This window comes from Oncorhynchus mykiss, chromosome 12 (assembly GCF_013265735.2).
Source record: "Oncorhynchus mykiss isolate Arlee chromosome 12, USDA_OmykA_1.1, whole genome shotgun sequence".
NCBI lineage: Eukaryota > Metazoa > Chordata > Actinopteri > Salmoniformes > Salmonidae > Oncorhynchus > Oncorhynchus mykiss.
Window position 1 is genome coordinate 17,874,563 of NC_048576.1, and position 12,359 is coordinate 17,886,921.

The 12,359-nt window shown below is 41.1% G+C and overlaps 1 protein-coding gene across 8 annotated transcripts in view; it reads left to right on the forward strand.

The window, feature by feature from the left end:
- Nucleotides 1-11,963, forward strand: part of LOC110537106 (dematin) — a 23,009-nt gene extending 11,046 nt beyond the window's left edge. For 6 of the 8 annotated variants that reach the window (XM_036937100.1, XM_021622886.2, XM_036937099.1 and 3 more), the window contains 8 exons: nucleotides 4,685-4,788; nucleotides 4,948-5,068; nucleotides 5,182-5,222; nucleotides 5,297-5,342; nucleotides 9,520-9,527; nucleotides 9,806-9,871; nucleotides 9,960-10,040; nucleotides 10,861-11,963. In XM_036937100.1, the coding sequence (XP_036792995.1) occupies nucleotides 4,685-4,788; nucleotides 4,948-5,068; nucleotides 5,182-5,222; nucleotides 5,297-5,342; nucleotides 9,520-9,527; nucleotides 9,806-9,871; nucleotides 9,960-10,040; nucleotides 10,861-10,974 (581 nt within the window). In that variant the 3' untranslated portion in view covers nucleotides 10,975-11,963. The remainder of the gene's footprint in view (nucleotides 1-4,684; nucleotides 4,789-4,947; nucleotides 5,069-5,181; nucleotides 5,223-5,296; nucleotides 5,343-9,519; nucleotides 9,528-9,805; nucleotides 9,872-9,959; nucleotides 10,041-10,860) is intronic. The other 2 variants (XM_021622885.2, XR_002475569.2) reach the window with 2 other exon arrangements.
- Nucleotides 11,964-12,359: the final 396 nt, after the last annotated feature.

Genomic DNA, 12,359 nt, shown 5'->3' on the forward strand with positions numbered 1-12,359 from the left:
TTAATTCAAACCAAGTACTGCTGCAAAACCTGTTGATAAAAGTTGTGTTTTGCATTTAATGCTTTGAAGGTGGTGATTAGAACGTTTTCCTGCTGATTTTGTCTGACCCCAGTGATGAGAGTATGGGCACAACTGCAAAAATCACTGGAGACTCACATCTCCCTCACTAGATTTAAGCACCAGCTGTCAGAGCAGCTCACAGATCACTACACCTGAACATAGCCCATCTGTAAACAGGCCATCCAACTACCTCATCCCCATACTGTATGTATTTATTTATCTTGCCTCTTTGCATCACTACTTGCACATTCATCTTCTGCACATCTACCAGTCCAGTGTTTAACCGTTCCGCTAGTGGAACCCCTCGACAACATTCCGCTGAAAAGTCAGCTCTCGAAATTCAAAAATATTTTTTAGAAATATGTAACGTTCACACATTAACAAGTCCAATACAGCAAATGAAAGATAAACCTCTTGTTAATCTACCCATCGTGTCCGATTTCAAAAAGGCTTTACAGCGAAAGCACAACATATGATTATGTTAGGTCAGAGCCAAGTCACAAAAACACACAGCCATTTTTCCAGCCACAAAAAGTCACAAAAAGAAGAAATATAGATAAAATGAATCACTAACCTTTGATGATCTTCATCAGATCACACTCATAGGACTTCATGTTACACAATACATATATGTTTTGTTCGATAATGTGCATATTTATATCCAAAAATCCCAGGCAACATTGGCGCGTTACGTGCAGCAATGTTTTGATTCCAAAACATCTGGTGATTTTGCAGATAGCCACATCAAATCCCAGAAATACTCATAATTAAACATTGATAAAAGATACAAGTGTTATTCACAGAATTAAAGATAAACCTCCCCTTAATGCAACCGCTGTGTCAGATTTTTTTTTTACTTTACGGAAAAAGCATAATCTGAGTACGGCGCTCAGAGCCCAATCCAGCAAAAGAAATATCCACCATGTTGGAGTCAACAGAAGTTAGAAATATTCACTTACCTTTGATGATCTTCATCAGAAAGCACTTCCATGAATCCCAGTTCGACAATAAATGACTGATTTGTTCCATAAAGTTCCATAAAGTCCATCATTTATGTTCAAATAGCCACTTGTTGTTAGCGTGTTCAGCCCAGTAATCCATCTTCATGAGGCGCGAGCACTACGTCCAGACAAAAACTCGAAAAGTTCTGTTACATGTCGTAGAAACATGTCAAACGATGTATGGAATCAATCTTTAGGATGTTTTTAACATAAAACTTCAATAATGTTCCAATTCAATAATGTTCCAACAGGAGAATTCCATTGTCTGTAGAAAAGCTCTGGAACGAGAGCTAACTCTGTCGGGACCGCGCGTCACGAGCCTGAGACACTCGGCCAGACACCTGACTCATTCAGCTCCCATTCCCCCCTCCTTTATAGCAGAAGCCTGAAACAAGTTTCTAAAGGCGGTTGACATCTCGTGGAAGCCTTAGGAAGTGCAACTTCACACGACAGACACTGTGTATTCGGTAGGCCAAGCTTTGAAAAACTACAAACCTCAGATTTCCCACTTCCTGGTTGGAGTTTTCTCAGGTTTTTGCCTGCCATATGAGTTCTGTTATACTCACAGACATCATTCAAACTTTTTTAGAAACTTCAGAGTGTTTTCTATCCAATACTACTAATAATATGCATATATTAGCATCTGGGACCGAGTAGGAGGCAGTTTACTCTGGGCACGCATTTCATCCAAAAGTGAAAATGCTGCCCCCTATCCCAAACAGGTTTTAATTGCTATATTGTAATTACTTCGCCACCATGGCCTATTTATTGCCTTACCTCATTTGCACTCACTGTATATAGACTTTTCTTCTTTCTACTGTATTATTGACTGTATGTTTGTTTATTCCATGTGTAACTGTGTTGTTGTATGTGTTGAACTGCTGTGCTTTATCTTGGCCAGGTCGCAGTTGTAAATGAGAACTTGTTCTCAACTACCTTACCTGGTTAAATAAAGATGGAATAAATAAAAATATATATTTAAACAAATTGGCCTGCATGGCTAATAATATATGCCATGAACTTTACAGTTTGTAGCAGGCCTATGATATTTTCATCCTTAGGAAGAAGCAGGCTTCCGGGTCATTTAGATGACCTCTTTCTGCACATTGTTTTTCCTATTTAGCTGTGAGTGATTGTCAGAGACGTGAAAGCAATTTACTGTATGTTAAAAAGTCATGTCCGTATAAGCTTATTTCTTGTAACAACCATCATACATTGTTCCTAAACTGTCATGGTCAAAACATATTGATACAACATTAGCTAAGATAGAGAGAAGTCCGTCCATAATAAAGCGCTGCTCTACCTTCTTCACAACACTATCTACAAGGCAGGTTCTACAGGCTCTAGTTTTATCGCACCTGGACTACTGTTCAGTCGTGTGGTCAGGTGCCACAAAGAGTGACTTAGGAAAATTGCAATTGGCTCCGAACAGGACAGCATGGCTGGCCCTTGGATATACATAGAGAGCTAACATTAATAATATGCATGTCAATCTCTCCTGGCTCAAATTGGAGGAGAGATTGACTTCATCACTACCTGTATTTGTGAGAGGTTTTGACATGTTGAACGCGCCGAGCTGTCTGTTTAAACGACTAGCACACAGCTCAGACACCCATGCATACCCCACAAGACATGCCACCAGAGGTCTCTTCACGGTCCCCAAGTCCAGAACAGACTATGGGAGGTGCACAGTATTACATAGAGCCACGACTACATGGAACTCTATTCCACATCCGGTAACAGTAGAATCAGATTTTTATTTATTTATAAAAATGCACCTTATGGAACAGCGGGGACTGAGAAGCAACACAAACATATGCATACACATACACGATAACATACGCACTATACACACACGTACACATGGATTTTGTGTTGTAGATATGTGGTAGTGGAGTAGAGGCCTGAGGGAACACACTTAGTGTGTTGTGAAATCTGTTATGAATGTATTGTAATGATTTTAAAATTAAACTGATTTTAATTTTGCCCGGACCCCAAGAAGAGAAGCAGATGCCTTGGCAGCAGCTAATGGGGACCCATAAAAAATACAAATACATTGTAAATGTCCATAAATTGTCTTAACTCCTAACCCTAATTCTAGCCATAATTGTAAACCTGGGCGGTATGGAGTGTTGCAATGTCGTTTTTCGTCACAAAAGGGACGGAGCCTTGTATTACGCTCCGGCATGCAACGTACTTTTGTACTACCTGAAAATTGAGAGACGCCTTATCATTCCTTTCGCAGCCGTTGTGGCAGTGTTGTCGCTTGGTTCCTTGATCTGATCTATAGGCTATTCATCAGAATAGTATTCATAGTCTATTCATCAGAATAGTATTCATAGGCTATTCATCAGTGTAGTAGTAATCTCACCCCAAAAGGTATTTTGTATACAAGTAATAACCAGTGATTCCAGGCTAGTGTGAAATGGTAGAACCTGTTGTAGCCAGCTAGCTAGCCATGTGCTTTTTTTCTCTGTGACCAAAACATGATTTTCAATTTTTTTCTGATATCAGAATGAATACACAAGCAGCATATCAAACTGGGATAATGTTTTAGGTTACACCGGCATAAATTTGCAAACATTTCTAAAAAACAGTTTTTGCTTTGTCATTATGGGGTATTATGTGTAGATTGATGAGGGGAAAAAACTGTAATACATTTTAGAATAAGGCTGTAATGTAACAAAATGTGGAAAAAGTCAAGGGGTCTGAATACTTCCCGAAGGCACTGTATAAGTATATTTGCCAGGGCATATTTTTTTAATTATAAATCAGATTTATTTCACATGATACATTATACAGTGCCATGGTTAAACACTCATTTCACGCCACTTTGAAACCAAAGTTACTTTTTCGTAGCAGGTTAGGAGAACTTACGGAGCAGGTTAGTAGAATTAACGTATCCGGTTAGGATAATTAACGTAGCAGGTTAGGAGACTGAGGTTAGGAAAAGGGTTAGGGTTAGCAAAAATGCTCTTCTAACCTGCTACGAAAATCCCTTTTTATCGAAGTGGCATGAAAAGAGTGTCCCAGCTAGCTTGCTGTGTTTTTAGCCAGGCTAATCTAGAGGCAAAAGAAACGCACACATATTTAGGCGAGGTGCTGGCTAGCGGAGTAGAACACTTGAATAATTAAAAGAGAGCCACACACTCTAGGAGCTCAGATGCAATAATTTAATAACCAAGGTTTCGACAGACAAGCTGTCTTCATCAGGTTATAGCCAGGCTGTCAGCTAGCTACTACTAGCAAGGGAAGGCGGCAACACTTCACAAAATGAAATAACAGAAATAAAAAACTTTGCTATCGCCCCCTTATGAATGGGAGTGGGACTGGTGAGAATATCATGCTACCAAAAGATGTCTGCTGTTCCAAAATTCCCACTCCACGCACATGAACGGAGTGAAGCTTGTAGTAAGTAGCCTTAAGCCTCAAATAGCCTTTTTCCTTGTGGGGTCCAGCAAAATGTCCCCACAAATTTCCTTGAGTTACCATCCTTGTGAGGACTTCCGGTCCCTACAAGAATAGAAAAACCAAACACACACACACACACACACACACACACACACACGTGATTGGATAGGTAGAAGTAGTGTGTGGTCTGACCTCTCCTGTTGTTGCCACAGAGATCGAGTGGAGGAAGAGGAAGGAGGAAGAGGAAGAGGGGAAGGATGAGTTTGAAGTCCTGACTAGTGACGCCAAGACACTACAGGAGCAGGAGCTCCACAAGGTAACTCTTGACATGGATTCCTTATTCGTAATGTATTACATAAGTGCTTATTCAGTATATACAGTATATTATCATAGGAAGTTTTACCGTCTTCACTAATCAATATTTATCGATTGATGGTGTGCATGGGTGTGTTTGTGTGTGTGGCGTGTGTGCCAGATCAAGTCTAACCTGGGCAGGCTGATCCTGAAGGAGGAGAAGGAGGAGCAGGAGAAGGCTCTACTTGACATTGGCCGCAGGAAGACGCAGTCACTGCCAGACAGAACAAACATGCACACAAGTAAGTTACAGTCCATTGTGTGTGTCTGTGTGTGTGTGTGTGTGTGTGTGTGTGTGTGTGTGTGTGTGTGTGTGCTAGAACCTGATTCTGATTGGTTGCTCTGATGTCTTCAGGTTTCTCCTTGAAGGTGCCCTCCAGCTCAGGTCTGACCAGGGTGAGTGTACAGTGTGTTTGCATGTGTTGCAGTAAGTGTGTGCGTGAGGATTTATATGTGTTACCTCTGTGCAGATGCAGTCTGCAGAGTTCACTACAGAGGGAAATCAGGGCAAAACAGGTAGGCTACATTTATCATGTATTATAAAAACAGTTGTAGTAGTGAAGTAGGACCTACACAATCAGTTTCACCAAATTACGATTTTGTGTCACTGGTCACATACAATACCCCATAATGTCTACCTCATCTCTGTACCCCACACATATAATTATTTGTAAGGACCCTCAGTCAAACAGTGAATTCATAACAAAAATTCAACCACAAAGACCAGAGAGGTTTTCCAATGCCTCGCAAAGAAGAGCACCTATGGTAAGACTTGAAAATGGCTGTCTAGCAATGATCAACAACCAACTTGACAGCGCATGAAGAATTTTATAAATGATAATTATTGATTGATTCACAAAATTTGTCATTATGGAGTATTGTGTGTAGATGGGTAAAAAAAAATCAATTTAATCCATTTTGAATTCAGGCTGAAACAACAAAATGCACACACAGTGCATTCGGAATGTATTCAGACCCCTTGACTTTTTCCACATTTTGTTATGTTACAGCCTTATTCTAAAATGTATTAAATAAAATATTTTCCTAATCCAATCTATACACAATACCCCATAATGACAAAGTGAAAACAAGTTTTTAGAAAATGTTGCTAATTTATAAAAAAATATAAAACCTTATCTTATGTATGTAAGTATTCAAACCCTTTGCTATGAGACTGTAAATTGAGCTCAGGTGCATCCTGTTTCTATTGGTCATCCTTGATGTTTCTACAACTTGATTGGAGTCCACCTGTGGTAAATTCAATTGATTGGACATGATTTGGAAAGTCACACACCTGTTTATATAAGGTCCCACAGTTGAAAGTGCATGTCAGACCAAACCCCAAGCCATGAGGTCGAAGGAATTGTCCGTAGAAATCCAAGACAGGACTGTGTTGAGGCATAGATCTAGGGAAGGGTACCAAAACATTTATGCAGCATTGAAGCTCCCTAAGAACACAGGGGCCTCCATCATTCTTAAATGGAAGATGTTTGGAACCACCAAGACTTTTCCTAGAGCTGGCCGCTCGGCCAAACTGAGCAATCGGGGGAGAAGGGCCTTGGTCAGGAAGATAACGAAGAACTCTTAATGGTCAATGACAGAGCTCCAGAGTTCCTCTGTGGAGATGGGAGAACCTTCCAGAAGGACAACCATCTCTGCAGTACTCCAAAAATCAGGCCTTTATGGTAGAGTGGCCAGACAGAAGCCACTTCTCAGTCAAATGCACACATAGCCTGCTTGGAGTTTGCCAAAAGTCACCCAAAAGAAACAAGATTATCTGGTCTGATGAAACCAAGATTGAACTCTATGGCCTGAATGCAAAGTGTCACTGCTTTAGGAAACCTGGCACCATCTCTACGGTTAAGCGGGGTGGTGGCGTTTTTCAGCGGCGGGACTGGGAGACTAGTCAGGATCAAGGAAAAGATGAACAGAGCAAAGTACAGAGATATCCTTGATGAAAACCTGCTCCACAGTGCTCAGGACCTCAGAATGGGGCAATGGTTCACCTTCCAACAAGACCATGACCCTAAGCACACAGCCAAGACAATGCAGGAGTGGCTTCGGGACCAGTGTCTGAATGTCCTTGAGTGGCCCAGCCAGAGGCTGGACTTGAACCCGATTGAAAATCTCTGGAGAGACCTGAAAATAGCTGTGCAGCGGCTCGCCCTATCCAACCTGATAGAGCTTGAGAGGACCTGCAGAGAAGAATGGGAGAAACTCCCCAAATACAGGTGTGCCAAACTTGTAGCGTCATACCCAAGAAGACTCGAGGCTGTAATCGCTGAGGTGCTTCAACAAAGTACTGAATAAAGGGGCGGCAGGTAGCCTAGTGGTTAGAGCGTTGGACTAGTAACCGAAAGGTTGCAAGATCAAATCCCCGAGCTGACAAGGTAAACATCTGTTGTTCTGCCCCTGAACAAGGCAGTTAACCCACATTTTTAATCAATTTTAGAATAAGGCTGTAACGCAACAAAATGTGGAAAAAGTCAAGGGTTCTGAATATTTTCTGAATGCACTGCATATATACAGTACCAGTCAAAAGTTTGGACACACCTACTCATTCAAGTGTTTTCTTTATTTTTAAAATGTTCTACATTGTAGAATGATAGTGAAGACATTAAAACTATGAATTAACACATAAGGAATCATGTAGTAACCAAAAAGTGTTAAACAAATCAAAATATATTTTATATTTGAGATTCTTCAAAGTAGCCACCCTTTGCCTTGATGACAGCTTTGCACACTCTTGGCATTCTCTCAACCAGCTTCATGAGGAATGCTTTTCCAACAGTCTTGAAGGACTTCCCACATATGTTGAGCGCTTGTTGGCTGCTTTTCCTTCACTCTGCAGTCCAAACCATCTCAATTGGGTTGAGAACAGGTGATTGTGGAGGCCAGGTCATATGATGCATCACTCTCCTTCTTGGTCAAATAGCCCTTACACAGCCTGGAGATGTGTTTTGGGTCATTGTCCTGTTGAAAAACAAATGGTAGACGCAAAATAAACGCGAACTAGATGGAATGGCGTATCGCTGCTGAATGCTATAGTAGCCATGCTGGTTAAGTGTGCCTTGATTTCTAAATAAATCACGACAGTGTCACCAGCAAAGCACCCCCACACCATCACACCTCCTCCTCCTTTCTTCACGGTAGCAACAACACATGCTGAGATCATCTGTTCACCTACTCTGTGTCTCACAAAGACATGGCGGTTGGAACCAAAAATCTCTGAATTTGGACTCATCAGACTAAAGGACAGATTTCCACCGGTCTAATGTCCATTGCTCGTGTTTCTTTGCCCAAGCAAGAGTCTTCTTTTTATTGGTGTCCTTATGTTGTGATTTATTTGCAGCAATTCGACCATGAAGGCCTGATTCACGCAGTCACCTCTGAACAGTTGATGTTGAGATCTGTCTGTTACTTGAACTCTGTGAAGCATTTATTTGGAGTTAACTCTAATGAACGTATCCTCTGTAGCAGAGGTAACTTTGGGTCTTCCTTTCTTGTGGCGGTCCTCATGAGAGCCAGTTTCATCATAGCGCTTTTTGGTTTTTGCGACTGCACCTGAAGAGACTTTCAAAGTTCTTGAAATGTTCCATATTGACTGAACTTTTGACCCACTGGGATGTCTTAAAGTAATGATGGACTGTTGTTTCTCTTTGCTTATTTGAGCTGTTCTTGCCATAATATGGACTTGGTCTTTTACCAAATCGGTCTATCTTCTGTATACCACCCCTACCTTGTCACAACACAGCTGATTGGCTCAAACACATTAAGAAGGAAAGAAATTCCACAAATTAACTTTGAACAAGGCACACCTGTTAATTTAAATGTATTCCAGGTGACTACCTCATGAAGCTGGTTGAGAGAATGCCAAACGTGTGCAAAGCTGTCATCAAGGCAAAGAGTGGCTACTTTGAAGAATCTCAAATATAAAATATATTTTGCTTTAACACTTTTTTTTGGTTTACTACATGATTCCATATGTGTTATTTCAGTTTGTCTTCACTATTGTTCTACAATGTAGAAAATAGTCAAAATAAAGAAAAACCCTAGAATGAGTTGGTGTGTCAACTTTTGACTGGTTCTGTATATACACACAGTGGCCAGTTGCCTCCAGAACAGCCTAAATTCTGTGGGTAATGGATTCTACAAGGTGTGGCGTTCAAATGATGCTCAGTTGGTATTAAGGGACCTAACGTGTGTCAGGAAAACATTCCCCACACCATTACACCACCGCCACCAGCCTGTTCTGTTGACACCAGGCAGGATGGGGCCATGGACTCATGTTGCTTACGCCAAATCCTGACTCTGCCATCAGAATGTTTTTCCACTCCTTAATTGTCCAGTGAAGGTGATCGCGTGCCCACTGGAGACGCTTCTTCTTGTTTTTAGCTTATAGGAGTAAAACCTGGTGTGGTCGTCAGCTGCAGGAGCCCATCTGTGACAAGGAATGAGGAGTTGTGTACTGTGTCATTATTTGCCCCAATGCCTGTATGCCTGCTTTATATAGCAAGCTACAGCCATGTAACTCACTGTCTGTAGGAGCAAACTATTTTCATGAACAGGGTGGTGTACCTAATAAACTGGCCACTGAGTGTATATTAAAGTGTATATCTACAGCCTTTTATATGTTGAATATAAGTATGTAATTATCTTCTTTTCTCTTGTCTCTCCCTGTTGTGTTGTGCAGCTGAACAGGTAAGGGTGTTGTTATGCCAGGATTTATTCTGATCAGCACCAGATCTGCTTTAATATCTAATTGAGCCCACATCTGTAGCCTTGACATGCGATCTCCACGAAAGCGATAACATTGCCTTTTTAAAAGCTGTGTTGTCTACAAGCGTGGTCAGGCTGAATCCCGGCCTTATTTTCATACCGACTCTTCCCTCTGCTCAAGTCATATCTATCTACCTCCAAGGCATTTGGATTACACAAACGGTGTGTGTGTGTGTGTGTGTGTGTGTGTGTGTGTCTAGAAAGGAGAGGCACCGCGGGAAAGGATGGACAGAGGAAAGTCACTGCCAAGTATGCTGGAACAGAAGGTGAGCACTGGTGAATACGCACCACCCATTCATGCACACAGGCAAAAATATATATAAAGACCCAGCCAGAACTGTGTGTTCTCCTCAGATCTACCCATATGAAATGCTCATAGTCACACATAGAGGGCGCTGCAATCTGCCGCCAGGCGTGGACCGTACCAGACTGGAGGTGTGTGTGCGTGTACATATGTGTGTTATTACTCAAATGTACAGTCGAAGTCAGAAGTTTACATACACTTAGGTTGGAGTAATTAAAACTCGTTTTCAACCACTCCACACATTTCTTGTTAACAAACTATAATTTTGGCAAGTGGGTTAGGACATCTACTTTGTGCATGACACAAGTAACCTTTCCAACAATTGTTTGCAATTCACTGTATCACAATTCCAGTGGGTCAGAAGTTTACATACACTAAGTTGATTGTTTCTTTAAACAGCTTGGAAAATTCATGGCTTTAGAAGCTTCTGATAGGCTAATTGACATCATTTGAGTCAATTGGAGGTGTACCTGTGGATGTATTTCAAGGTACCACGTTCATCTGTACAAACAATAGTACGCAAGTATAAACCATGGGACCATGCAGCCGTCATACTGCTCAGGAAGGAGACATGTTCTGTCTCCTAGAGATGAACGTACTTTGGAAGCTTGTAGAAAGCTACCCACAATGTTAAACAATTTAAGGCAATGCTACCGAATACTAATTGAGTGTATGTAAACTTCTGACTCACTGGGAATGTGATGAAAGAAATAAAAGCTGAAATAAATCACTCTCTACTATTATTCTGACATTTCACATTCTTAAAATAAAGTGGTGATCCTATCTGACCTAAGACAGGGACTTTTTACTAGGATTAAATATCAGTAATTGTGAAAAACTGAGTTTAAAAATGAATTTGGCTAAGGTGTATGTAAACTTCCGACTTCAACTATATGTGTGTATCTGTGTGTTTGCCTATGTGTTACTAAGCGTGTGCGTCTTTCTCCTCAGAGACACCTGTCTCCTGAGGACTTTGAGCGTCTGTTCGGAATGCCCATCGCCGAGTTCGACCGTCTGTCACTATGGAAACGAAATCATTTGAAAAAGAATGTTCAACTTTTCTAGCAGAAAGTGACCTTATCCTTCACAGAAAACAGGAACCGCTCCACTGCCTAACGAAGAATACCCCACAACACCAAACTATCACACCCTAACTAACCATAAAAATGTCACATCCTAACTAGTCCTATATCACTGTAGCCATATTCTACCTGTATGTTCCCGTCGTATCCTCTAGGGCTCTATTCAATCAGATCCGCTTTTGACGACATCTGCATAGCGGTCGTTTTGGAGGTGTCAGAGGTAGAAGAACTGCACGAGAGCTGTCAAATCCACAAGCGCCTCCTGGCATTCTACCTAAAGCGACATTGCCATTGGTTGCACAGAGTTGCATTAAGAGAAATACCATGTAGCCTTGTTTACAAGTTGGAACACTGGAATGTGAGATGTAATCTACACCTCCATTAGGATGATAGAAACCATCATTTAGTTTAGTGATTTTCAATTTGAGCGTCATAATTTCTATATGGCCTACATTCTGATGGGTGCGGCTGCGTGACATTGATCAAGAGCAGCTGATCACGTTTTGACAGCTCCAACTTAGTTACACCTCTAAAACATCAGCTATGCGAGGGTCTGCTGTCGCCGGTTAATGCTGGATCTGATTGAATCTGGGCCCTAGTCTCACTGGCTTTGATATAGAGCATCAGTACAGAGACAAGCCTGACCCAAGTCTTACCCCTAATCCTAACCGACCTGATCATAAGCATTGAGAATAGTATCTACTGCCTCCCCACCACATACACACACACACACACACATAGATGTACATACTGCGCACACACTATCTAGCCACACAATAATTATCACTGCTTTTAATACACTTAGAAATGTGAAAATGTTATAATTTTCATAGTAAATCTACAGTGCATTTGTTAAGTATTCAGACCTTCTCTTTTTTCCACATTGTTACGTTACAGCCCTATTCTTAAATGGATTTAAAAAAACATATGTTTACATACAGTGGGGAGAACAAGGATTTGATACACTGACGATTTTGCAGGTTTTCCTACTTACAAAGCATGCAGAGGTCTGTCATTTTTATCATAGGTACACTTCAAATGTGAGAGACGGAATCTAAAACAAAAGTCCAGATAATCACATTGTATGATTTTTAAGTAATTAATTAGCATTTTATTGCATGATATAAGTGTTTGATACATCAGAAAAGCAGAACTTAATATTTGGTACAGAAACCTTTGTTTGCAATTACAGAGATCATACGTTTCCTGTAGTTCTTGACCAGGTTTGCACACACTGCAGCAGGGATTTTGGCCCACTCCTCCATACAGACCTTCTCCAGATCTTTCAGGTTTCGGGGCTGTCGCTGGGCAATACGGACTTTCAGCTCCCTCCAAAGATTTTCTATTGGGTTCAGGTCTGGAGACTGG